Genomic DNA, 24812 nt, shown 5'->3' with positions numbered 1-24812 from the left:
GCAGCTCTCGCGGTCGGGGCCGGTTCTCCCCTCAGGAGCCCCTGCCCGTACCTCCGCCCAAAATACCCCAACGCTCCTCGGCGTGAGGATTTCGGGGTGTTGGGAGGACTCGGCGGGGAGCCAGCCCTATCCCTCACCGTGCCAGCGGCGCCGAGCAGACCGGTTTCCTCAGCCGCGCCCGGCGCCACCGCCCCGCTCAGCAGCGCCGCGCGCCCGAGGGCGGGAACGGCCGCGCATGCGCACGGCGCGGGCCCGCCTCGCCCGCACCGCTGCCACCGCCACGGCCGAGCGTGTAATGGCGCCCGCCGCGGCCACCTCGCTCCCGGATTGCCGCGGCCCGCGCCGCCTCCCCGCGCCGTTGCCCCCGCCCCGCCGCCCTGACGCGCCGGCGCAGGCCGGGCCGCGGCGGAGGCGGAGACGGCGACGCGGGCTCCAGCATGGTGCGGGGCGGCGGGGCGGTGCTGCGGAAGGTCAGTGCGGGCGGGGACGGGCCCGGTATGCGGGTGGCCCCCGGGAGGCAGCGGGGCTGGCGGGTCGCGCTGTGGGTCCCTCGTGCCGGCGGCTCCCGCACTGCCAGTCCCGGGGGCGGGGGCAGCCGCGGTGCGAGGGGCCCGCAGAGGAGGTTTGAGGGTGGGGGCAGCGGGGCCGCGGGAGGGGCGGCGAGAGGCCCCCCGGGCCCGGGCCTGGCGCGGCGGCCGCCGCTACCGCCGGTGTCTCGCCGGGCCGGGCCGCGGTCTGGGGGTGCAGCCGCTGCTGGGCAGGCGATGCCATGCGCTCCTCGCGTTAAAAAACCGTGTGGGAGCGTTGTACGGCTGTTTCCTGCGCTTGTTTTTCTTCTGTTTGCCAACGCTTTTGTGTAAAAGCGCTATATAAGCAGTCTTTGCTGCTTTGTCTCTAATGACTGTATAAAATGAAGGAATAAAATTACTAAATGAAGCGCCATGCCTGTGTGAAATGTGTTGTTTTGTTAGTATGGCAGCTTTTTGGACGACTTGCGGCTCTACGTGCGGGGAGGGGCCGGCGGAATGGGCTACCCTCGCCTGGGCGGGGAAGGAGGCCGAGGCGGCGATGTCTGGTTCGTTGCCCACGAACGAACGACCTTAAAGAGCATTAAAGACAGATATCCCCAGAAGCGGTTTGTAGCTGGAACAGGAGCCAACAGCAGGTAAGGGTATGTTTGATGAAGGAAGGTTGCTACATACCTCTTTTCTAGAGAGCAAAATGCCACCTTAAGTTACTAAACCTGGTTTAACTTCTCCCAGTGTTAGAGCATTAAAAGGTGAAAAAGGAAAAGACTGTGAAGTTCATGTGCCTCTGGGGATTTCAGTTCTTTGTGATGACGGAAAGCAGATTGGTAAGAACTTTTGGGTTGTTTTAATGTATCTAATAGATGCTGTCATATTTATTGATGGCATCTAGCAAACTTCTGACACTTCTGAAATAGAATGTTTTAAGGTTACACATGTCCCAAAAATATATATTTCTTTTTGCTTTTCTTGGGCATTACACTGTGGTGGTTGCTGGAAAAGCAAGTTCTTCTTTGAGGAACTAGAAGTAATTAGCTTGTATTGCTATATGCAGCAGAAAGAAAATTTCTTTTGCAGTAAGTGTTAAAGGTTGGAAGTCGTACTGATTCTCCATTAATGACCTTGCATAGATCATGTGTCCATGAACCAAGTTAAGTGACCTTCTAACTTTACTGAATTATGAAATTGCTTAAAAAAATAAAGATCCTTGTGGTAGGTCAGTACTTCAGGTAATCTAAAATATTTATAATCTAGTTTTAAAAAAAATGTTAGGTGATAACCTAGAAGATCTCTTTCAAAATAGTGATCTTGAAATAGCTCTCTGTAGTTTCTTTGCAGTTTCTCAGTGTTTTTCCTCTCACTATTCAGAGTTCAAACTGAAGTCACAAATGACTCTATGCTTGACTTGCAAAACTTGTTTACGTTGTAGGTATGTAGGTAATGTATATATCATTGTATTATATAAACAAATCTTGTATTTTTTTTAACTTATTCCAACATTTTAACCTTGAGGAAGATATTATAGCAGGTATCTTAATGGAAAAATATGGAACATTTGAGTGTGGTGTATGTAAGAATTACATGTCTGTAATTCTTAGGTTCAAAGTATCTTTTTTTTTTCTTTTTTAATCAAAACTGCTATAGCCACAGCTTCATCAAAACCTGCAGCTTTATCTTTGGATTCTTAAGTATTGGAGGCTTCAGAACTGTCATCTTAGCCATACGTTGCCTGTCTGTACTTAGCAATTCTTCCTGACGTTAATAACTATATGACAGAAGGGAAAGTATTTGATGTGTATTTGGTCCCATTTGTTTCTAAGCAAAGAAAGCAACTCTGTTACCCCATCAGTGCACAGCTCTTGCAAGGATGCTTAATGAAAATTCTCCCTTCAATAAAGACAGATTTAAGTGGGAAAATCAGAACTAAATTGTGGGGAATTACGCTTTTTCATTAGTGAATTTATTTTCAGGAGAGCTTAATACAGCAGGAGAGAGATGCCTAGTAGCTCGTGGAGGTCTCGGAGGCTCTTTGGCCACAAAATTCCTGCCTTGCAAGGGTCAGAGGCGAATTGTTCATCTCGATTTGAAACTTATAGCAGATGTTGGCTTAGTTGGGTAAGTACTGTAGCTCTGTACTGCAGTTTGAGAGCTGAGGTGTCAGAAAATGAAGTAGTAAATTTCAAACGAGGTTGCAAAGAAATTCTAGAGTTTGGTGAATGAGTGTCAGTGTAGGTTTGCCTTACTGCTTAAATTACTTGCAGTTTGCAAAAATCAGGTGCAGTTTAAACACCATTAAAGCCATTAAAATTGATTCAAATCAGTATCAAAATTTGGCAAATATTGTTTATGCTTTTGTGGGTTTGTTTGGCTTCTTGTATCAGGGTCATTAGTTAATATAATTGAGTTTAGCAAGTGAAGTGATTATCGTAATGTTTAGCTAGTATTTATGAAGTAAGTAGGAGGTGCAAAATAAAGCCAAGATGCTATCCATATTGCATCTCCCACTTTATGGTACCGGCACAAGTGGATCTTTTTGGTAGTAGTTTTAATGAAAATTTCAAAGGGCATGTAGTCTGCTCTCCCAAATAAACAGTATGGAATGTTGGAAGGAAGTAATTACAAACTAGAACTGTAGAACTTCCATTTGTTTTGCTCTGGTGCTTTTCAATGTTGCTGATGAATAGCAAAACAGGTAAACATATTTATTTGGAGAAAGCTTTTAACAAACTAAAACTGTAAAAGTATTGGTTTATATAGCATCTATTAATGTGTTTTTCCCCTCTGTTCCCTATTTATAAAAACCATAAAAAGCGTAAAATGAGAAAAGCGGTTTTAGGTGGAAAAAAATCTTATTGGTATATACCTTTATTAGTATATACCCTTAAAGCACAGAAACTTGAAGACAGCATGGTTTGCTAGCTAGAATTTTCTTATTTGCTTATTAGAAATAAATTAACAGTTCTGTTAATATCAATCACCTGAAATTCTATCATTTTCAAGAGGTCTTCAGTATTTACATGATGCAAAATATTTTTCTGCTTTTAGAGTTTCAGAAAAATACAGGGGCTTTATGACAATGATTATAAAACTGCTTATGGCTGCTTCTTTAATCCTGCAGTTTGGTTTGTATTTTAGCTGACAGTTTCACTCTAAAAAGCATAGAAAAAGTCATTATCAATTAATTGGAGGAGAATCTGATTTTCCTGTTGACAGTATGAATCAACCTCTGATACTTTGTTGTTGTACTTTGATGTCTTTGATTTTGTTGTTTTTATTTCAGTAGATTTACAAGTGCTTTGCTATTAGATCAGGCCAAAAAACACATAGACTTGAGAAAGGATCATTAGGTCTGGGTACAGATTGTGATGTATAGTATAGGTTGCAATTTAAACTTCAAAGAGCATATTGTGCCTCACTGGAAACAAAATACTTGCATGAGGAGATGGCCAGAATAACCTTCCAAAATGTCTTTAAGGCACCTTTCAACATCAGAGAGCATTAAAACTACCCTCAGTAATTTTCCTGCTATAAAAAGAGTCATTATGTCTCTTTCTTTATGAAAAATAAAGCCCCTTAATGTAAGATTAATCTTGGGGGTTTTTTTGTTTTTTTTTTCATTAGCTCATGTTCTCCTTAGCTGTCCCTGTTAACAGGTTATTCTTTGTGCGTGTATTGAAAAGCAGAGTATTAGCTTTTTGTGTATGTCACCTTTTCAGTGACACATGCCTTTGTATCTTGTGACCAATAACCGGTTGCCCATTGACATAGATTTCTTTGATCACTGTTGTAAGGAAATGTCGTGCTGAGTAACAGACTGTAAATTCAACTTAAACAGAAGTCCTGTATGGTTTGCAGTTTGCAACTGATGGCTATGAATAAGGGCTATAGTCTATACTCTGCCTATAACATTAGCTTGAGGTTTGATATTGGTCAAGGCTCCTGTGTCTTTTACAACTCGGCTTAATCTTTAAAATTTTCAGTTTTAACTTAGGTTTCCATTTCAACAGATAGATATAATCCCTGGAGAACTTTTTGTAAAAGATACTGTTTCCCTTAAGGGACTTTTTTGTTTTAGTACGCGGGTATAGCTGATCCTTGTAAAAGGAAAAAGTTGCAACAGTCAGGTCTCACTAACCAGCTTTAGGGGCTTCACTGGCATGTTTTTATTTAGAAAATTAGCAATGGCCTGTGGAGAATGAATACAGGAAGCCATGGATACTATGCTGTTTTTCTTTCCAAGTGACTTTGAAAGATTTCCCTCAAATCTCTTCCACGTGTAAGTGTACTTATATACCTTGCCTGCCTGCAGCCCTGGGAAGCATTGCAGAATTTATAAAAATGGTTCAGAATTGGTTAAAAATCTTAATGATTTGTGTTCCAAAAAAAAAAGTCTCTGTGGAAATGAATCTGTAACATTGAGGTTGATTAAAGTAATACAGTATATTGTGTAATAAAATACACAGGTATCACATAAGTATTTATTTACTGTATAAATGCTGACTTTCCTTCTAGGTTTCCAAATGCAGGAAAATCATCTCTGCTAAGCAAGGTTTCTCATGCCAAATCTCAGATTGCAGATTATGCATGTAAGTTCATATTCTTGTTTTTACTGCTGTAGCATTTCATAAGAGCAAGAAGTCTTTTCTCTGTCTTGATTTACAGGTTTATAATAGAGAACAGGAAATAACCATGTTACATGCTAAATGTGTTGTATAGATTTTTAATTACTAGAAATACTTTAAAGAGGTAGCTTGCTGTTCCAGTATCCAGTTCCTTTTACCGCCTCATTTTTTCATGTGCATCACCTCACAGTGCTTGAACCTATTGATACAAAGTCTGTTTTACATTTGTTTTAGTCTCAACCCATTTATTATTGCCTCTGAGACTAGACATTGTGTGAAATAGCCTCAGTCTGCTAAATATACACCATTTTGTTCCTTTGCATAAGTATCTTGCAATAGAGTAAGATTTTATTCTTGTATCCCTCCACTGGAAAATGCTGTTTTTATTAGTGTTCTATCAATAAATTAGGATTAGTTATCAGGTCATTCCTTAATTAAAGCAGCTCAGTTAGTTCTGTGCTGGAACTGCTCATAAATTTTTTTGCCTAGATCATTTTCCCAGAGTTTTCATCTTGCCTTCAGATGCTAAGGGTTAAACAGATTTGTGTTGAAATCTACATCCAGGTCGAATAACCATACATGGAGTTTCATGAATGAAGAAGTCACCAGCCACATAATCGTCATAGTGATTTCATGGAAGAAAACTTGAAGCTAGTCAAAATTATTTAAGGGGGTAATAACTTGGAAAACAAACTGCCAAAGAGAAGAATGGTGCATGTGAATAATTGCAGTGGCTTCACAGATCAAGATTGCAGATGTTTGTCCACCTTCCATTTCTTTCCTCAGCCTTTGATTCCCAATTTACTGATGCAAATATTCATTCTTTGCATCATCATCAATTCTGTCCCAAGTGATGAAATGACAGAGAAATCACTTGTTCTTTGTTCTCCATTATTGTGGCTCTGTCTCCATCGCTTCTGTTTTCACATCAGTCTTAACTGAACTCTTTAATACCTAGCAGCAAAAATGGTACAACCACAGAGGCAAAGGGAGAACCAAAGAAGCCCCTCATGACCTGTCCTAAAATAATCTTGAATTTTCTGATAATTAGGACAATAGAAATATTACAGGTAGAAACATAAAGAAATTATAACCACATAAAGTTGGAGATGTTCATCTGCCTGCTATCTACTTCTGAGAGGAACCGAAGAAGATGACTGAGGAGGAGTTTAAGAACACAGCAAATATATTAGATACTTCCTGTGTGTGGGCATCCAGGCTAAACCATTTGAGGTTCAGGGACTTCCCCAGCCAGACATTATTTTTATGTATTTAATGGTCTTCAGTGTACTTGTCCAATCTCCCCATAAGTAACTAAGTTTTTCAGCATCCACACATCTTGTGGCAGGGGGTTTTGTAGCTTAACTACGTGTTGTTTGAAGACTGCATCCTTTTGTTTGTTTTGAATTTGTCACCACATAGTTTCTAGTGATGGCCCCTAATGCTTATGCTGGAAGGGGTAATAACCCCGATTCATCTTCTCATGCCACTCATGATTCTGTACAGCTTTTGACATTCTTACCTGCATGTCTCTTCTGCAGGATGACAAGTCCTAGCTCACTTTGCCTTTCCTTAGTTGGAAACCATTCCATACTTTGGTTCATCCTTTCTGTGTCTTGAGTCTTCTCTAGCTCCTCTATTTCCCTTCCTGGGATAAAGGGAACAGAACTGCACACAGTGCTAAGATTTGATGAACCATTGTTTTACTGATTAGTTTAATTGTAATCTCTTGTCTTTTTCTTTGTTCCGTTTGCCTATTTTATTTATTTATTTATTTTGCTATGAGAAGCCTTGTTTCATGTAAATAGGAAGGGAAAAAGTTCTGCTACACTTAAGCTCTTGTAACATTAATAGTTTTTAAAATGTTTCAAATGCTCTTGTTTCCTTCCCCTCCCCCCCCTTTTTTTTTTCCCTCCCTCCCTCTCTTTCTGTAGTTACAACAATAAAGCCTGAACTGGGAAAGATCATGTATGCAGATTATAAGCAGGTTGGTATGAAAGTCCATTCTTGTTGTTCATTAAAAGTGTATATAATGGCATGTGATGTTGTTTAACATCATTTCAGAAAGCAAAAGGAAACTTCCTACGTGTTTTTTTTCATACGTATATATCGTGTATACGTACGATTACATGGATTTTATGGAAGTTTGTCCAATAGCTGCAGGTCCATACCAGTGAGTGAAAAGGAATATAGCAAATAGACTCAATCTGCCATAACTTAGTGTTCTGGCTTTCTGGATAGACTGCTTTGACTTCCTTTTGTTTTGTGTGTGTGTGTGCACGCGTGTGTGTGGTGCTTTTTGTTTTTTGGGTTTTTTTACTTTTTTTAATTAAAGTAATATAGAGTGAGAGTGATTGCCCTAACAGACAGGATAATGCACTACCTGGATCCAGTTCCATTTGCGGTAGACTGTAACTTAGGAAGACTGGTGGTACTACTGCCCCACCACCTTGGTTTTTGTCAACCCAACTCTAACCAGGTTCTTCAGGTAAAATTAACAAATAGTTCTGTGGTGCTTGGAATCCTTTTTACAGTATCCACTGGGGCGGGGGGAGGATTTGCCCAACCCAAAGTGAGGCTCTAACAGTTTCCTTGCAAGTAGATTTTGGTACAGAATTGGGCCCCAGGTTTATGTAGGGCTAGAGCAAACATTTTGATTCCTCAAGCTTGAATCTACTTTGATGTATTTTTGTTTTGCTTTTTAAGTATGTGTGAGCTCATCACTTCCAAGATAAAAGGCAAATGCATAAAAGGGTTGCAGATGAGTTAACCGAAAAAGCATACTTCAGATGTGAAAAGGCAGAAAACTCTTTTCCTTCTCAGAAGCAATGATCTTAGGGGATTCAGTAGCTGATGCTTGAAATCTGCATTTATTCAAATTGGGTGAAGAAATCAATACTATATTTCTTTGTATCAAGCTTCTTTCCCCATATTCCCTGCAAATGATGCTTTGGGTCACGGTTAAAGGCTCAGAAAATTTAAAATGCAGAATTTGGTATTTGAGCACTTAATTTTTGAGCAGACATATTTGTTAATTTTATCTAATATTTATAATATCTGTTTTCTTACCGCATGTCTTGCAAGTGTATTTAAATAGAATTAGCTGACACAAATGTGAAACATTATCCTTTCAGATTCTAAACATTACCTATTACTTATCAGAAATTGCAGGTGAAAATTAGGTTCTATCTTATTTTACAATGCAGAGAATTATAAGAGTCCTTAGCACCCTTCAGCTTCATGAGAATGAAGTAGTTTTTTGCAGGGTAAATGACACCTAGGAGTATACATGTATCTTTTGTTTTCTTTTAGCAAAGTGGGTAATCAAGATTTGTCTATGATGACATGTTAAAGTATTATCTCATTACACACATGCTTTAGGTACATCAGAAAAATACTGGGTAAGTACAGAAATGCAAAAATACTGGAAAAGTTTTTTTTAACAAGATTTGAAAATTTCAAGCAGCTTATTTAATTTGTTGAGGTTTTTAGCTATTATTTGATCTTAAAGGATAATCTCATTTTTGTTGACTGCACTTTGATCGGAGTACTGTTTACTAAGCAGCAAGATGAGTGAATTAACAATCGAATCCTTTGAAACAGTTGTAATATCGTTTACACAATTTTGTTAAAAATACTTTAATAAAGGAGCTATATCTCTTTCTAAGTATCCAAGGGAAAATTTTCATACATCCATTTTATTCCCTTAGTTAAGAGTAACTTATTCTAGAAAACTGTGCTGCAAAGAACAGGATTGTTTGTAGCCTTTGAAAAACTACCTGCAATGAATCAGAAACTGTCACCTGTACTGGTATGTGGTACTCCCATGGGAAAACTACTCGCTCTGGCTTTCTTTTCTACAGTCTGTTTGATGTCGTATTCAATAACCTTTTCCTCTTGGCTGATTCTGGAGTTTATTATTTTTATACTACAGTGCTGCGTACTGTATAAAAACTGTAAGCACTGTTCTAAAGTCAAGGGGGGTAGTGATTGTCATTAAAATAAGTATCTGTGAGTAAGAGGAAGTACTTCAGATCTCAGTACAGCAACTGCTGAAAACAAAAAAAATGAGCAATTAAGAGCAATAATTAAGGTGACTGTCTTGTACCACACTCAACAGGCTCCTCTACTTATTCCTAATTATATCTTTTTTTTCCTACAGAACACTGAAATATTTAAGAAAATATGTAGCAATTGGTTTGTTTTATCATAGTTTGCTATAAAGGACAAAATACATGCAAGTTATCTGTTACCATCTGAGTCATTATCTGGTACTTGGAAAAAAAAAGACTTTGAGATACAAAGGCACAAAAGTAGAGGATCTGAATAGAAGTCTGAATTCAGATCTTAGTACTGGATTGTGGAAACTGGCAGATCCTTTTATATCTTCTATCAAAATATGCGAACCAAGTGCTGTTTTGGGAGAATCTGAGTTTATTTATAAGCTCTGTAAAAATATTTCTTCTTTGAAAGACAGCTAAAGTCAGAACAAAAGTGGTGGTGGTTCTAGTACACCACCCAAACACATCACACCTGCAAGTGGATGTTTCTGTTCTCTCTAGACTGTTTCTAGTTGCAAGTCTGTGATTCACCCACCTGTATCTCATGTCTCTATAAGTCAAAAATTCAGAGGCAAGACTTGCAATATATAGGAAAAGCAAAATGGTCAAAAGCTAGCATGGCAGGTGAGTGGGAGTGAAACTCACCAGCAAGATATGGAGCAGCAGTCTACCAGAAGGCCCCATCCTACAGTAGGTAGCACACTGGAAACTTTATTGTGTGCTGGCTTTGGGCCCAGCTTTATTGAATCCAGTTGATGTCTAAATGGGTATCAGATAGATTTGAAGCCTTTCTTTACTTCCCTTTCTGTCATAGCTTTTTGTGACTTACGAGTAGAGTTTGGATTTTTTTTATTATTCTGCTGTTCCTCCATCTGTTTTAGCTCTCCCACACCACTGTGTACAGTCCTCCCAACCAGCAGAGAAAATGACAAGATTCTTGTCCATTTTGACAGTCCCTGCTTGTCTCTGGTTGGCAGCTGGTGTACCACTCAATCTAATTGCAGTTTAAGAGGAGAAGAGAAGGTCTTGGAGTTGCTTGTGTTTGGGGGAACAATGTTACGTGGATTTGCATTTGGAGAAATGATTCTCTGTAGCTACAAGGAACAGACTTCCATTTTCTTTTCCAGTGACGGTTTGATTTCTGTACAGACTTGATAGCCTAATCTGCCTGCTTTCCAGAGTCTGTTTATTCTCAGGTAGCAAGTAACTTTTGGAAGATCTTTGCTGAAGTATTATTATCCTTTATTTTCTAGTTGGCAGATAGCTATAAATGAATAAATGGAGAAAGCTGAGGATTGCAGTGCCTGTGTAATAGTAGCATTTTGTTTTAACCTGCCTCTGATAACAGATTTTAAATGTATTGAAACAGCCAGTGCATACTGCCAGAGAACTGGTCCCTTGTGCAATTCCAAGGAATACACAGTTGTAAAAGAAGTCTCAAAATAGGTATTTCTGACACTTCTTTGTCTGAGTTATTTTGTCTGTATGAAATCATAGTAGATATTGATAGTCCAAACCCACCATTTTTGCTTAATGGAAATCTTTTGTTTGAAATTTTTGTTTTCCTAGATTTCAGTAGCTGATCTCCCAGGACTGATTGAAGGTGCACATGCAAACAAAGGGATGGGCCACAAATTTCTCAAACACATAGAAAGAACAAAACAGCTTCTCTTGGTTGTAAGTTAAATAAAATTTAGAGCTCATTGAAATCAAAGGCAGTACCTTAAATAAAATACATTTTAATTGCAGTGTATTTGGAATTTGGGAAATCATGTTTGCAATTTGCATGTTTCAGGATAAGCAAATGTAGCTATAATGCTGTTTTTAGAATGGAAAGCTCAAATGACTGATGATAAATTCAATCCTTAAATAGAATTTATTATCAAGTTTGCCAAGTAATTTAGATCAGGGAAGTGTTCCAAGTGCAGCTAAGGCATGGGGGTGGTTTTTTTTTTTTAATCAATTAGATCCCCTTACAAAAGAGGTTTAAAAATCTGCACTTTGAGAAACATGCTGCCAAAATCAATAGCTTTGTGTCACCAGTGTGTGTGATTTTATTTTGGTATAGAGTTGTCTTTTTGTTTGCCTAGGAATTAGGGCATGCTCATAGACATTTTATTGCAAAGTAGTTGATTCAGAGTACCTTGATATTGTAACATAATCTTATACCACAAAGCTTGTTGTTGTGTAACTTTTTCAGGTTGATATATCTGGCTTTCAGCTATCTGTCAAGACTCGTTTCAGAACAGCCTTTGAAACTATACTGCTTCTAACAAAGGTACGTCTCATCTTCCTCATTGTTGGTCGTAGTTGTTACTGAGCCTAGAAAGGGGATTATGCAGTTTTGATCAAGAAGTTTCAAATGTTAATGTGATTGTTGGATTTATGAGGCCAATTAACAAGTTCAAAATTCTCTGGAATGATGAAACCTTTATTTTATCGGTCCTGTTGGAACTGCTTTGCTTTATATTAGGCATGACTATTTCTTCATTAATCTGTGCAGCATCTGAAAGGAGCTATTTCTCATAGTCAAGCTAAGGTAAAAAAACAAACCTTTTCTGATGTGCAGTTTGGTAGCCTTTTAGGAAGTAGAAATACATGGGTATAGTTGAATCCCTGCCTTGATGCCCTTACTGCATATACTAAGAGAGATCGAGGCCCAGATGAGGCATCAGGCCAAAGGTTTGCAAACTTTCATTATTTCCATCTCTTGTCATTGTTTCTGATTAAATCAATTCATTTTATATAAAGTCCAGCAGTTCTTCTTCCTCTTATTCTATGACTTTACATAATGAATATTCTCATCTGTGTTTATCTTTAGCTGGTTCATGCTAGTGCTTTTTGTCCAATATAAAGCATTGTCCATTAAAATGCTTAAGAATCGGAAAACTGTCCAAAGACTTTGCTAATAAGTCTGAACTTTTTCTGAACAAATTGATTTTGTGTATGAGCTTATATAAGTATCAGGGAGGAAAAAAAAAGAACAAAACTGTCATTCTTTTGTAGGAGGATATTTCAGAAATGTCAAGGCTGCTTACCTGGAACATCTATGTTTGAGCAAGCGATCACTGAATGTTTGTTAAAATTGTTTTCCTCTGTCAGATTGCTTTAATACACCGACCTTGAGCACCTCGGTACGCCTCACAGGTGCCTACCCATGGGGACTATTTAGACAATTAAGCTATTAAGAGACAAGGTGTCAAATTGAAGTAGCGCTTGTTAAACCACAAATACTAAGTCAAATTCACTTGTCTTTTAAGGAACTGGAACTGTACAAAGAAGAACTTCTAACAAAGCCTGCGCTTCTTGCCATTAATAAAATGGATTTGCCTAGTTCAAAGGATAACTTGAATGAACTTATGAAGCAACTACAGAATCCTCAAGGTAAAAATTAACTTGAAAAAATTAGCTTGGACAAAAGTAGTAGTAAGCTTTCATGAGGGGTAACTCTGGGGGCATTGGCAAGGAGATGTTTGAAACTGAATTAAATTCAAGTCAGCTATTAAATTTATTATTTGAATGTATTCTTTAAAACCAGTTCCTGCGTTTAGACATCTCTTTACTTGTCTCTAGTGCTGGCTTCACTGCTGGGGGTGTATTTAAAAAAAAAAAAACAAAAACAGATCCTGGAAGATCTTTCCCAGCTATGATATGGGAGAGTCCAGATACCTCAGATAACAATAACCTCTTGCTTTGATGGTTCCCTTACAGGCACTGAAGTATATAAAACTTATCGTGAAGTATATAAAACTTATCATGTGAAGACTGGCCCAAGCACATGAAAATTTTGGGCAGCCCTATGTAGGTTTACTGTATTTCAGTTTTGTTATTTATACTGAGGTGAAGTTCTTCCTATTTCCTGGAGCAGACTAGAAACAGGAACGCTTAAAACAATCTGTTGTCCCCCATATTCTACAACCTGAGATTTCCTCATCTTAGAGGAAGGGTGTAAAAACAGTATGATGCAACTGCTATGCTAGTACTTGTCTTCTGAGACTTTCTTAGCTATTTTTTAAAGACAAATGAACTTTAATAAATAAATGACAATAATAAACATTACTGGAATTAATATAGAATAAAAATATTTTATTTTCCAAATGAAATGGGATTTTATGAGCTTTATAGTGATACACTATATGGGTTTTTTTTTACTAACTCTTTCAATATGCTGTTTCAGACTTCTTACACTTACTACAGGAAGATGTGATTCCTGAGAGTACAATCAAGTTCAAAGATGTAATTCCTGTATCAACATATACTGGAGAAGGAATTGAGGAACTAAAAACATGTATAAGAAAATCACTAGATGAAGAAGCAGAGAAGGAGAATGAAGACTATCGGAAAAAGAAACTACTTCTTTTACGAACTTCAGAAGAAAAACAAATGAATAAAGGCTAGCATTCTTAGATAATGTGAGTCAGTGTTTACAGACTTCTGAGTGGATGATTTATTTGTATTTTACCATAAATACAACCACTTGTCATGGAACAGGCCTTGATTTTGTTGTTCTCTGAACCAAGACCACTGTTGTTTGAACTTTGTTCCATTTTTAAGACAAAGCTAAAATGTAATCAGGTATGTAAGAAATGGACAGCGTAAGACAAGCGTTCTCTAAAATGTTAAGCATAATAGTGTCATTCAGGAATATATATATATATTTTTTGGAGGAAAAAAATAATAGTTATAAAGATCATTTTCCTTTCTTCTTGAGCATTTCCTATGTTATTCTATAACTTGTTTGCCCAGACTTTTAAATAAAAGTTTATTTGAAATTGTAATTTTATTTGACAAATTTAAAGTACTATTAACATGACAAAATAGTAAATTATAAAAGTTTCTTAGTAGAAGATTATGTAGTTTTGTCAGAGACCCAGCAAACCCCATAAGCATAATACTAAGCCAGTCTTAGGAGTCATAGAATTAGCACTAGCCTTTGCACTAAACACTGCAGTGATGTGTTTCGTGGGTCATGTTAAAAGCTTTGTTGAAAGAAGTGATGCTAAATGGGTGAAAATGGATTATCTAGAAATGAGTTAAAATAAAGAACAAATGGATATGATGTTCTGCCAGAGCATTTAAATAAAATTGTTCCAAAGATCTGTTAAAAGCTCCCTTAAAAATGTAAAGAATAAGTTTTTGTAATGTTTGAAAAGGCCTTGATATGAGTATTGCAGCCAATGCCTTTGACATTAAATTACTCAAATACTTAAAAATTGTGTTTATCTTAAAGCATCATTTTCCTCAGCCCTGGGACTAGGTGTGAATCTCAGCTTTCTGTAAAACTAGGTGAAAACAAGGGGCCGGCGCTTGTGGCCGCGGAAGGGCTCGGCGGGCCCCGAGGCCGCCTCTGCCGGGGGACGGGGGGGGGGCCGCGGGGCGGCCCTCAGCGCGGCTCGCGGCGGGCGGTGCCCCGCCGGCAGCGGGGGACGCTGGGAGTTGCAGTGCGCGCGGCGCGCTCGGCGCAGGCGCTGCGGGGGCGCCAGACTACAATCCCACAACCCTCCGCGCGCCCCCGAAGGCCGCGGCCTCCCGAGAGCCTGAGAGAGCCGCAGCCGCTCCGGCAGCCGCAGGCCGGCGCGGGGGAAGCGGAGCGGCGATGGTGCCCTGGCTGCGTGCGCCTGCACCCTGACGGCGAGGCGAGTGGCGGGAGCGGGCGCGCGGCGCGGGCCTGGCTCCGTCCAGGCGGCGCCCGGCGGGGCTGCCCCGCGGCCGCCTCGCCCTGAGGCGGCAGCCGGCCCGGTTGCGCCGCCGCGGCGGGGGCTGCGCGCTCGCGCGCCGCCGGCGGCGGCCGTTGGGCGCGGGGGAAAGGGCGCTTCCCGTCCCGCAGCCGCTCCCGGGTTGTGCCCTCTCCGTTCCGTGGCGGGGCGGGTGTCGCGGTCGGGGAGCGCGCCCGTAGGACCGCGTATAAATGCGCGCTTCGCGTGTGCGCGCAGCTGCCGCGGGCCGGAGGGCGCGCACGGCCCCCGCCAGCGCGCTTGGGCGGGGGGGCTGTTTTCCGGGTCGGTTTTAGCTCTGCGTCATGTGTTCTCCTCCCAATCGATCGGTTAAATAATTAGCCGTGTTACCAGTTTTCCTTGGAGCTCCTGCTCTAGTACGTTAACTAGAGCGTTAGTCCTAATCCTTTGCACCTGGATTTAACTTTTAACAGGATTTTTGTAGAACTTGGAGCCGTATAATTGATTTCTAGAAGAAACAGACTGGCATAGCTTATTCTGTATTGGTTATTTCCAGATGTCTTGAAACAAAGGACAGTTGTTGGTCCCCTTTCTTGTGGTCAGCTATCCAAAATTCCTAATAAGTTTTATTTAACTTAACTGATAATGCTGTTGTTGAAAATATCTTTAGAGTGCACTTACTTATAAATTCCCTTACTGTGATGTCAGTCCTGCAGGGCTTTATAGAACAACAGTCATTCCCACATCATGGTCTTTGACCAGCTCCTGTTTCAGTACCATGGATCTTTAAAATAGAAGCTATGATAAAATCTGTCCCTGAAGCAGGACTTCTAATTAGTGTGGATCAGATGTAAGAGGGTGACTCAAGTCTCTCATCTAGGGTGAGACACCTATCCTGGCCAAAGTGTGCTTTCTTCCCTTGGATGGCTAGTTTGGAAGTGGCCAAAGTCCTTAGTTTCTCAGCACCAGCAGTGACAGAGTATAAAACAAAATGGTCTAGATTATGTTAGCTAGAGAAAGAGAAGGAAAACTCCATCTGCAGGAAAGGAGGTCTTTCTGAATCGGATCTTGTAGGATATTCTATATTGTTTTGTCTTACAACAGCTGGTGGCCACAGGTTTACATCATTTGGTGGGAGGGACTCATGGGCTTGGCACAGCTGGCTTCCTGACAGGTATGTTTGCAAGTGCTAATCCTCTACTTACTTACGGTTGTTATTGAACATTGTGGCCTGTATTTTGGGGTGTGAACTTCCAAAGGGAGATATATATGTTTTTCCTAGCTTAGGTTGCTGTTGAATGTCACGGAGTGCTTGAAAACTGCTCAGAAATGTCATTGAATAAAGACAGCAGCTCCTACCTGTGCAGTAATACATATTTTTCTGTTTGAGTTCCATTCTGGTTGCTGCTGCTTCTCCTCTAAATGCACCTGGATATGCTGACTCTGACGTTTGCAGCTCTGTGTAGTTAGTTTGCCCAAATTGTAGCATTTCCTCATAGCGGTCTTGGTTGGTTGTTTAACCTGGCAGTTGAAATCGAGTGGGATGCTTGAGCTGATTAGGTCTGTGTTTCCGTGTCTTGAGTGGAATAGCGTTTATCTTGGAGGACCGTAGACTTGGAAATGTACTTTCTCACATAGTGAGAAATTTGGGTTGCATAAGGGCATGTTGTAAGATCTCTCTCTTGCCTAGATGGTTTGCTAGAAGAATTTCTCTGATGCTGCACACCAGGAGATACACGTATATTAATGTTATAATAGTTCAGGTTTTGATAAAAGTGAATTAGAATAAGCACTGTATTCTTGTGCATGTTAGTGTATTTCAGCTAACCCACATTCAGGCAGCAGCTCCTAGAGTCACATAAGGGCATGCCTGTAGGTCTGACGCTGTCCGGTAGAGACTGCTATGACCTGCAGACTTCTCCTTGGGACTCAGTGGTGCTCAGGTGTGATGTACGGTTGTGGATCCTCCACAAGAGGATCCTTTTTCTTCCTCTAAAGAAGTTGTACAGGTATTGAAAAGGAATCATTTGTAGGCTAACCAGTACTTTCTTCCTGCTTTTTTTCTTTTCTCCAAACCTGTGGGTAGAAACAAGGAAGGAATAGAGAACCACAAATAGATAAGCAGCTTTAAGGTCTGCGTTTTGTTCTCTGACAATAAAAATCATAATTGTAACTTTCACCCTTTCTTTCCTCACTGAGTAATGTCTTTATATGGATTTTGTTGCTAGAAATGTAAAACCGAGGATGTCAGCATCTCTGTGCCTCGGAATACCCGTAGAAAAACACTTTTCTTATATCTGCTGCACAAAGATAGAGATGGGTGGATAGAAAGAGAGAGTGCTCTGGAGAAAAATTCTGGGGGGGAAGAAAAGTTGAGGTGGAAGCAGTTTGGGTTTTGCTTTTTAAATAAAAGAGGAAATTGTAGAAAGGTGTTGGAGTTGGCCTACTGGAAACATATCTAGAGTTCCTTATTTCTGAATTGCAATGTAAATGCTGTTGCTGGAATTGCATGAAACAAATGAGATACTGACTTCTCCTTTTTCTGTTTCCTAGATCCAGTAATACATTCTTCCTTCTCCTAGAAGTTGTTTTCTCTCAATTTGAACATACCATTGGTGAGTACACGAGACCTGTCTTTATGACATTTGTTACTGTCTTAATCAGGATTTTGTAACTGAAGCTATAACTGCAGTTATAAAGCTAATGGTATTTGCAAGATGGGGCAAGGTGGAGCATCATGGATAGCATACCTACAACTTTATTTTTCCTTGGTACCTTCTAGTGGGCTGTTTTCTACTACTTTCCCTTCCTACCCCACAAGAAGTGCCAAGGATACTTTCATAAAAAAAAAGAAAAAGAAAAAGAAAGAGACAGAGAGAGACAGAAAATCTTGGTGCATCTACCAGGAATGGCCAGTAAAAGCAAGGTGTGCAGGGTGGCCTAAAATACCTGGAAGCTGTAGAATGAACTAGACACTGAAGGCTTCTGCCTCTATGTAACAGAGAGGTAATAGTATGGAAAAACTTGTATTGTTTCTGTCCCAAGTCCTGGCTGTATAGTCCTTGACATAAGTATACTTTGTGATAACCTAGAAGGAAAGAAAATATCCCTTTTTTTTTTTTTTTCCATCTCTAGCATTAGAGTATGGGAGAACTTCACATCACTTCCCCCCCACCATTCTGTCCAGTTTTTTATCCCCTACTATTGCAAATGGATCTGTAGAAACAGTTTCTGAAAATGGTCAGTCCTGTGCTTATTTCAGCCTCTTGTGGTGGGAAGTTCCATCTCTGAGTATGTCCTCTCTGCATGGAAGTCGTATCCAGTCAAATCCTTGGCAAAGGGAAACTTTTTATGGAAGAGCAAAAGGATCAAGCCTAAGAAGAACAAAATTTGATGCTGTGTTATGTTTACCCCCTCAAATGTATCTGTTGTAGTTTCATTTCCTTGCAAGTTGGTTGCTTTGACCTTATTGAAGCTGAGATTAAGCATAATATTAAATGAATTATAATGGAAATAAGTCTTGGGTACCCCTACCCAGAGGGTTTTCTACTAATGACCCACTAACTGAAAAGGTTGCTGCCCTGAGAAGAGTAGCTTGCCCATGCTCAGCTATTTTTAGTGCAAATATAATCCCATTTTTTGATGAATAACATGCATTTTCAGCATAAATGTGGTTATCATTATTTCTTTACAGATATGTTTCTTTAAAAGAGTATGAGCAGCAGGTGAATGTTACCCAGATACTATTGCAGCCATAACCTGCAATTTTTCAGGGTCAGACAGGATAAAAAGAAAATAAAGTCCTTGTTTCTTATGAAACAAGTTTCTTTTTATTTATTTGCCTATAAATCAATAAAATGCTGGCTAGGTGTGTAGCTTGATAATGCTTGTAGTCTGCTTCCAATATACATGGAAATTCTTCATTCATCATCTGAAAAGTTCCCTGGGCATTTCATGTTTGCAAGTGTAGAAGGATAGTAGGGAGTCTGATTTGATTTCCTCTTTGGTTGCAACCATGTCTGTAATCTTACTGTAAAAAAATTTTTTTTTTAATTGCATGAGCATGTGGTAGAACTTCAGTCTGTTTTATTATTGGTGTCTAAAGAATTGTTCTGTGATTCTAGAAAAATAAGCACAATGTGGGATAATGATTAGGAAGCAATTTCAATAAGCATTTATGTCCTAATGACTTTCAGTTTGAAATTTCAAAGTATCTATTGTTTGGTTTTTTGTTTTTTTTAGGTACTGTAGTTTTTAGTGCCCTGCTTCAAATACATTCTAGGGTGGATGCTCAGTACCTGCTCTGTTAGGCTTCTTTAAAGTCTCTCAAGTACCCAGAGATGGGATTATACAAATTAACCAATCATATTTGGGAATGCATTTTTTAAGAAGACCCATCATTGAAACTGTTACCCAGGATCTCTGCACGTGTTTCCTCTATGGTCAGATAAGAAGCTGTGCTAGATACAAAGACAGTGGTTATAGTGAAATGGAAGGGGTATTTGACACTTCCTCTGAAGAGGAAAATGTGGAAGCTGAAAAGCCATCTGCTTTCTGGAATTGTTCATGTGTTTGAACAGCTGCTTTTGAAAGGCAGAAGAAGTGTGGAAGAAATTTTGATTGCTTTTTGAAAAAATAATATACAGTAAATTACTGGACAATGCCTTCTCCACTAGCTTGCGGCTCTCATCAACAATTTGGCCTATGTAAAATGTGGATAACTGCCTTGTCCAGTCTGATGATGCTGGTTTTAAGCTGTCCCCATTTACTCACACGGCAGTATGGCAGGACTGAACGCACACACTGCATCTTGGCTAAGGAGTGGAAGCTGCCTTTTGAGGAGGAGTGAACTTCTTAAATTGCACTAACTCAGTGATACTCCTTCTCCATACAGACTGTAAAAGTCTGCTTGGAGACACAAGTTGAAAGGTTGTGGAGAACTGCATGATGAAATGCTCCTTGTCTGAATTGAACACAGTGAATTTAGCAGCCTGTCAGCTGAGCAACCATAACAGTCTGTGAAATAACCTGAAGTTTCATTAAAGTGAGAACTTTTTAGTGTTACCACATAGCTGTGGAAGAAGAAGGTGCCAGATAGTTACTTCCTGCCAGGTGGGCCACACAAGTTTATTAAAGTGGCACATTGTAATCTCACTGTAATCAGACCTATGTCCATAAACTAAGACTTACTGATTTTTGAAATCATTCTTTTTAGTTGCAGAAAGCATCTTCCGTGGGCAGGCATGGGCTGCCGGGATGTTCATGCAGCAACGGTACTGGCCTTCCTCAGTGGAACAGCCTCAGTAGCTGGACTTCTTGCAGCAGTTCTGCTTCCAAACTGGAGGCAAATGAGACTGTACACGTTCAACAAGAATGAGAAGAATGTGACAGTTTACACTGGACTCTGGATTAAGTGTGCTCGCTTTGATGGGAGCAGAGACTGTGTAATATATGACCCACAGTGGTACACGGCTGTTGATCAGCTGGATTTGCGTGTTCTTCAGTTTGCCCTCCCCCTAAGTATGTTAACTGCTGTCTCTGCTCTGTTTCTCTGTTTGATTGGCATGTGTAACACAGCCTTTGTATCAAGCGTGCCAAACATCAAATTAGCAAAATGCCTTGTAAACAGTGCAGGCTGCCACCTCGTGGCTGGCCTCTTGTTCCTGCTCGCATGTGCCATTTGTCTCACTCCGTCGATCTGGGTCATTTTTTATAACAATTATCTGAACAGAAAATATGAGCCTGTCTTTAGCTTTGACATCTCTGTATTTATTGCCATTGCCAGCGCTGGTGGTCTGTTTTTCACTTCCGTTATGTTATTTCTGTGGTATTGTGCGTGTAAAAGCTTACCTTCCCCTTTCTGGCAGCCCCTCTATTCTCATGCCCCCAGCATGCACAGCTATGCCTCCCAGCCGTATTCTGCACGCTCTCGCCTCTCTGCTATAGAAATCGACATTCCTGTTGTGACACATGCGTCTTAAGAAGACAAAGTCTTGGAAGCCGAGTTCTTGTGCTCATTCAAATCGTGAAAATTGCGGGCTTGATTCTCTCTACTGCCTTGCACTGGGCTTAATCTTTTCTAAGGTCAAATTCCTGAAGGTGCAAAGCAATGGAGAACTGAGTTCATTAAGTCCTTTGCTTTTTTCATATGTTCCTTCCTGAACATTTTTTTTTTCCTTCAAGCTCAGTACAGACAAAATTGCTGCTAATGCTGTGACACTACACTAACAATAGTATCCTTTCATACAAGTTGTTTTGCACATCTGTTATTCTTTCTGTTTATTGAGATCAAAGTGGGTTTGAACTTCTTTGCTACTTTGATAAGCTGTTATTAGATCCTGATCCCTTTATAGGAACTGCATGCATAGACCCTTGCACCCATGCATTATCCAAATCCTGTGGAGCTGGGTGTAGGGGGTTTGCTGAGTTTCTTATTACGGATGAGAAAATAACCTAGTCTAGTGTAAAGTGTATGATCATTTAGCTGGAGCAGAAAGGAGGTTAAGAAATGGGTTACAAAGTCTTTATCTAGACACATGTATTTTAAGATGTGATGTTTGAAAAGGGTATTTGGCAGACTAATTCAGTTCTATAGCAGTGTTCTTTGTTTTGCACTGTACACATAAAAAGCCACCTGGCTTATGAACTTCTGCAGTAGAATTAGTGTCAAATTACCCTTTAATTTCAAAGTAGCAATCAAACTTAGAAATAAAATTGATTTAACTAATAATGCTCTTCTGTACTGTAATTAGCATTTTCTGAATCATTGGAGGCTGGAAACTTTTTTCTTCTGTGAATTTTCTTTCTAGTGTGTATTTTTTTAATAAGTTGTCAAGTTCAATAGATCTATTTTGTGATTAAAAAAAAAAGACTACTTGTATTTAAAAATTTTGTTTAAAAGCTTGAATATTTTATTGGAAGGCCATCTTCAAGTAGAGCAGGCCTAAAATTAAAAATGCTTTAGAGCATTATTTAGTTCTGGAGAGAGATGTCATTCACACTGCAAAATGGGTTAGGAAAGCCATGAAGAATTTAAAGACTATGAAACAATGTTTTGCAACACTGTACGCAAGCTATAATAGTATCTCTCTAGGAGGGGGGTTGATAACCCTGGGGAGAGATTTTTAAATCTGGATGTTTTATATATATATACAACTAACAGTGGACCTGTGTATCTTTTTTCTAGAGTTGATGCTTATGGGAAGTTTTATACGCAGCGGGTTGTTGGACTTTCCATGCTGTAGCTTATTTAATTACTGATGAAAACTTCACCTTTCCAGGCTTGTTCTTCAACACCTTTCAAGTTGAGCTATTTTAAAATCTCCCCCACACACACACACACACACCTTACTCTGCCACCTCATAACTGGAAAAAGTTTCTTATTTCCTGTAAGGTGAGGTTCCTAATCATTTGTGAGCATCAGAGTATAGCCTTACAAAGGTGAGAAAAGGTTATAAATTCCCAACCTGGGATGTTTTTAAAGCATTTTTCCCTCCTAAAATGCAGAGCAGATCACCCCTAAGGATCAAAGTCAATCAATATGGCTATTGAAGTTACTAGGAAATTTGGAAAATCATGACAGGAAGCTGAAGACTATTATAATGTAGGCAAATATTTGACTTGTTCAGGTTTTGGCAAATTGAGATCTTGTGGTTAAGATGTCATTCCTGTAAGGAAGGTTCTTTTGATTGGTGGTATTCTGGAATTTGGTGGATCTTTAGATCTTATTAATCCTAGAACAAATTTGCTTCACTAAAAATCACCGTTTTTTAATTCCCACTCTGCAAACTCATCCTAAGCTCTGAAAATCAGTTCATTTCCTTTTTGGTGCATTACAAATAGCAACAATGGCCTACAGGGAAAATCTCGTTCTGTTGCAATCTGTCTGATAATAGTATGTTAAGAGGAATCACTTGCCTTCCACAAGGTGGTGCAGCATGCTTCATTACATTACAGTCTGAGGAATTAATCTTGTAGATAATAAAGAATCCTTAAGGAGATGGACCCTGAAAGCTACATGAATTGAATAGCTTCTTAAGTTTTCAAGGCATGATATTAGATGAAGTACCTCATGGACTGTATGGAATCATAATATGTATGAAGCTATGCAAGGCCACTTTTTTTTTTTTCTTCCAAATTGAACTTTGCTTTACAGTTATTCTTATTGTCCAACCACAGATACTGTTGCCACTCTTGCTGTTGTGCCCCTGCATGCTTTATAAGGTCAAAGCAAAGGGATCATTGGTTCATAATTTCACATCACCTTCCTTGCAGTCTGGCTTTTCTTCTTGTGTGCCTTGATGAAGTTATGAGTTGGCCAGTAAATGTTATTCTATAGGCACTGTCTTGTGTGCTGTTGGAGCCTGAATTTACAGTGTTTTGCTCACTTTAGAGGGATGATGTATACAATACATTTAAAAGGAGTTGAATCTTCAATGTCTTCAGCAGCCTGGAAAACTGATTTAGAGTATTTTCTATGGAGAGTAAATGCAGCCAGTGTTTTGTTCTGTATAGTTTAAATAGCAGATGTGTCTGACAGCTCTTTTGCATTCTTTGATTTTTATGCACTAGACTTTCAATTAGTATATGCTGCTGCCTAAGCTGATAATGTGTCGCTTTGAAAACTGTCTCTTCAAAAGTCTGAGATGGGCCTGAGCTATGAAGAGTAGGGATCCACAAGCTTGGGGACCCAAAAGAGTGGGCATCTAAGATTCCAGTGGAAGTTTCAGTTAAGGTCATCTTTATCAAAAAGACTGTTGCATCATGTTTAATTTATAAAAGCACAGCCAGGTTTCTTTCACCAGTGCTGCTGATGTGAGTTGCAACTACATCCTAATGAAAACTAACTGGAAGTGCTGTGCTGTGCTGTGTTGCTCCTTGTTTACAGGAGGGGTGGCCAACCTGTGACACTTGAGCCCCATGCCACCCCAGCAGTTCTCTTGCTAAGGTTACAGCTGTGCCCAGGGGAGTAGCAGCCCTTCCTGGATTTGGGGAGAAGGAAGCTTGCACCTTGCATGTATCTGTAGCAGGGAACAGCTGCGGAGGAGCTGTTAGCACCCCTGCCTCTGACCAGCTGCTACTTCTTGGCACTTTGCTGTATGCACTACAGGCACTCTGGTCTTGAGCACAGGAAGATTTTAATTTGTGGCTCATGCAATCAAAGGTTGGGTGCTCTGGGATTATGGAAGTCTGTATTTTTTTTCAAGTAATTCCTGACCAGCTTTTCAGTTGTGTTTTAATGTGAGTTCTTTTTATGTAAAATGGAAAATATGTATTTTTAATAAATCCTGTTCTCATACAGCTGTAGTTTGTTTCAACTCATTTTGTAGAAAACAGTAATGATTAGAATATGAAAGACTTTACCCGTTTTGGCATTGATCATCAGACTTGTCAAAATGTTTCAGATGCCTTAACAGGCTCAAATATATGATATGTTGCATTTTTAACTCCATAATTTTATGGTGCTACTGCTTAAAAAAATCTCAGCCACCTTCTGAAAATTTGACTCTTATTTATCATTTCCCTTTATTTCACTATAAGCTAGTCTTAAAAAACTAGGATTTTTTTCCTTAAAAAGGAAATGAGTGATTTCCCTTAATCTAGATGATTACTTTTCTCTGTATGTGACCTGAATGCAGGCTAGAGGCCAGGATCTGGTTGAGCCCTATGCCAATGTACCAATGCCGTGCTGGAAAAGAGAGCAGATTTGTTCTCTCCTAGGCTTGTAAGATTTGCTTGATGTTAGTGTCACTCAGGAAAGTAAGTGGTGGCATTTGACCAGGAACAGGATCCTCCTCCCTCTCTGCTTTTCGGTGCCAGCTGTGCTATCCCTTGGAGAATATGCCACAACCTGTGTGTGAAAGTTGTTCAGGCGCCCCAGTGAGACGTAGCAGTCTAGAACCACAGTTGCGGTCAGTGATGTTGGG

General features: G+C 39.9%; 2 protein-coding genes across 4 annotated transcripts; both read left to right on the top strand.

Moving 5' to 3' along the window:
- Positions 1-377: 377 nt before the first annotated feature.
- On the top strand, positions 378-14423 carry GTPBP10 (GTP binding protein 10). Of its 2 annotated transcripts, XM_067291730.1 has the most exons (10): positions 378-470; positions 972-1165; positions 1263-1354; positions 2498-2642; positions 5040-5113; positions 7084-7136; positions 10780-10887; positions 11411-11488; positions 12471-12594; positions 13388-14423. In XM_067291730.1, the coding sequence occupies exons 1-10, from the start codon at positions 438-440 to the stop codon at positions 13606-13608; spliced, it is 1122 nt and encodes a 373-aa protein (XP_067147831.1). In that variant the 5' UTR covers positions 378-437; the 3' UTR covers positions 13609-14423. The 2 variants fall into 2 exon arrangements, with proteins under 2 accessions (XP_067147831.1, XP_067147832.1); XM_067291731.1 differs by lacking the exons at positions 1263-1354; positions 2498-2642.
- Positions 14424-14728: 305 nt separating this feature from the next.
- On the top strand, positions 14729-24184 carry CLDN12 (claudin 12). Of its 2 annotated transcripts, XM_067291729.1 has the most exons (4): positions 14729-14846; positions 15990-16059; positions 17439-17500; positions 20101-24184. In XM_067291729.1, the coding sequence occupies exon 4, from the start codon at positions 20129-20131 to the stop codon at positions 20864-20866; it is 738 nt and encodes a 245-aa protein (XP_067147830.1). In that variant the 5' UTR covers positions 14729-14846; positions 15990-16059; positions 17439-17500; positions 20101-20128; the 3' UTR covers positions 20867-24184. The 2 variants fall into 2 exon arrangements, with proteins under 2 accessions (XP_067147830.1, XP_067147829.1); XM_067291728.1 differs by lacking the exon at positions 15990-16059.
- Positions 24185-24812: the final 628 nt, after the last annotated feature.

This window comes from Apteryx mantelli, chromosome 2 (assembly GCF_036417845.1).
Source record: "Apteryx mantelli isolate bAptMan1 chromosome 2, bAptMan1.hap1, whole genome shotgun sequence".
In the NCBI taxonomy this organism is placed as follows: domain Eukaryota; kingdom Metazoa; phylum Chordata; class Aves; order Apterygiformes; family Apterygidae; genus Apteryx; species Apteryx mantelli.
This window is presented reverse-complemented; position numbering and strand designations above follow the sequence as displayed.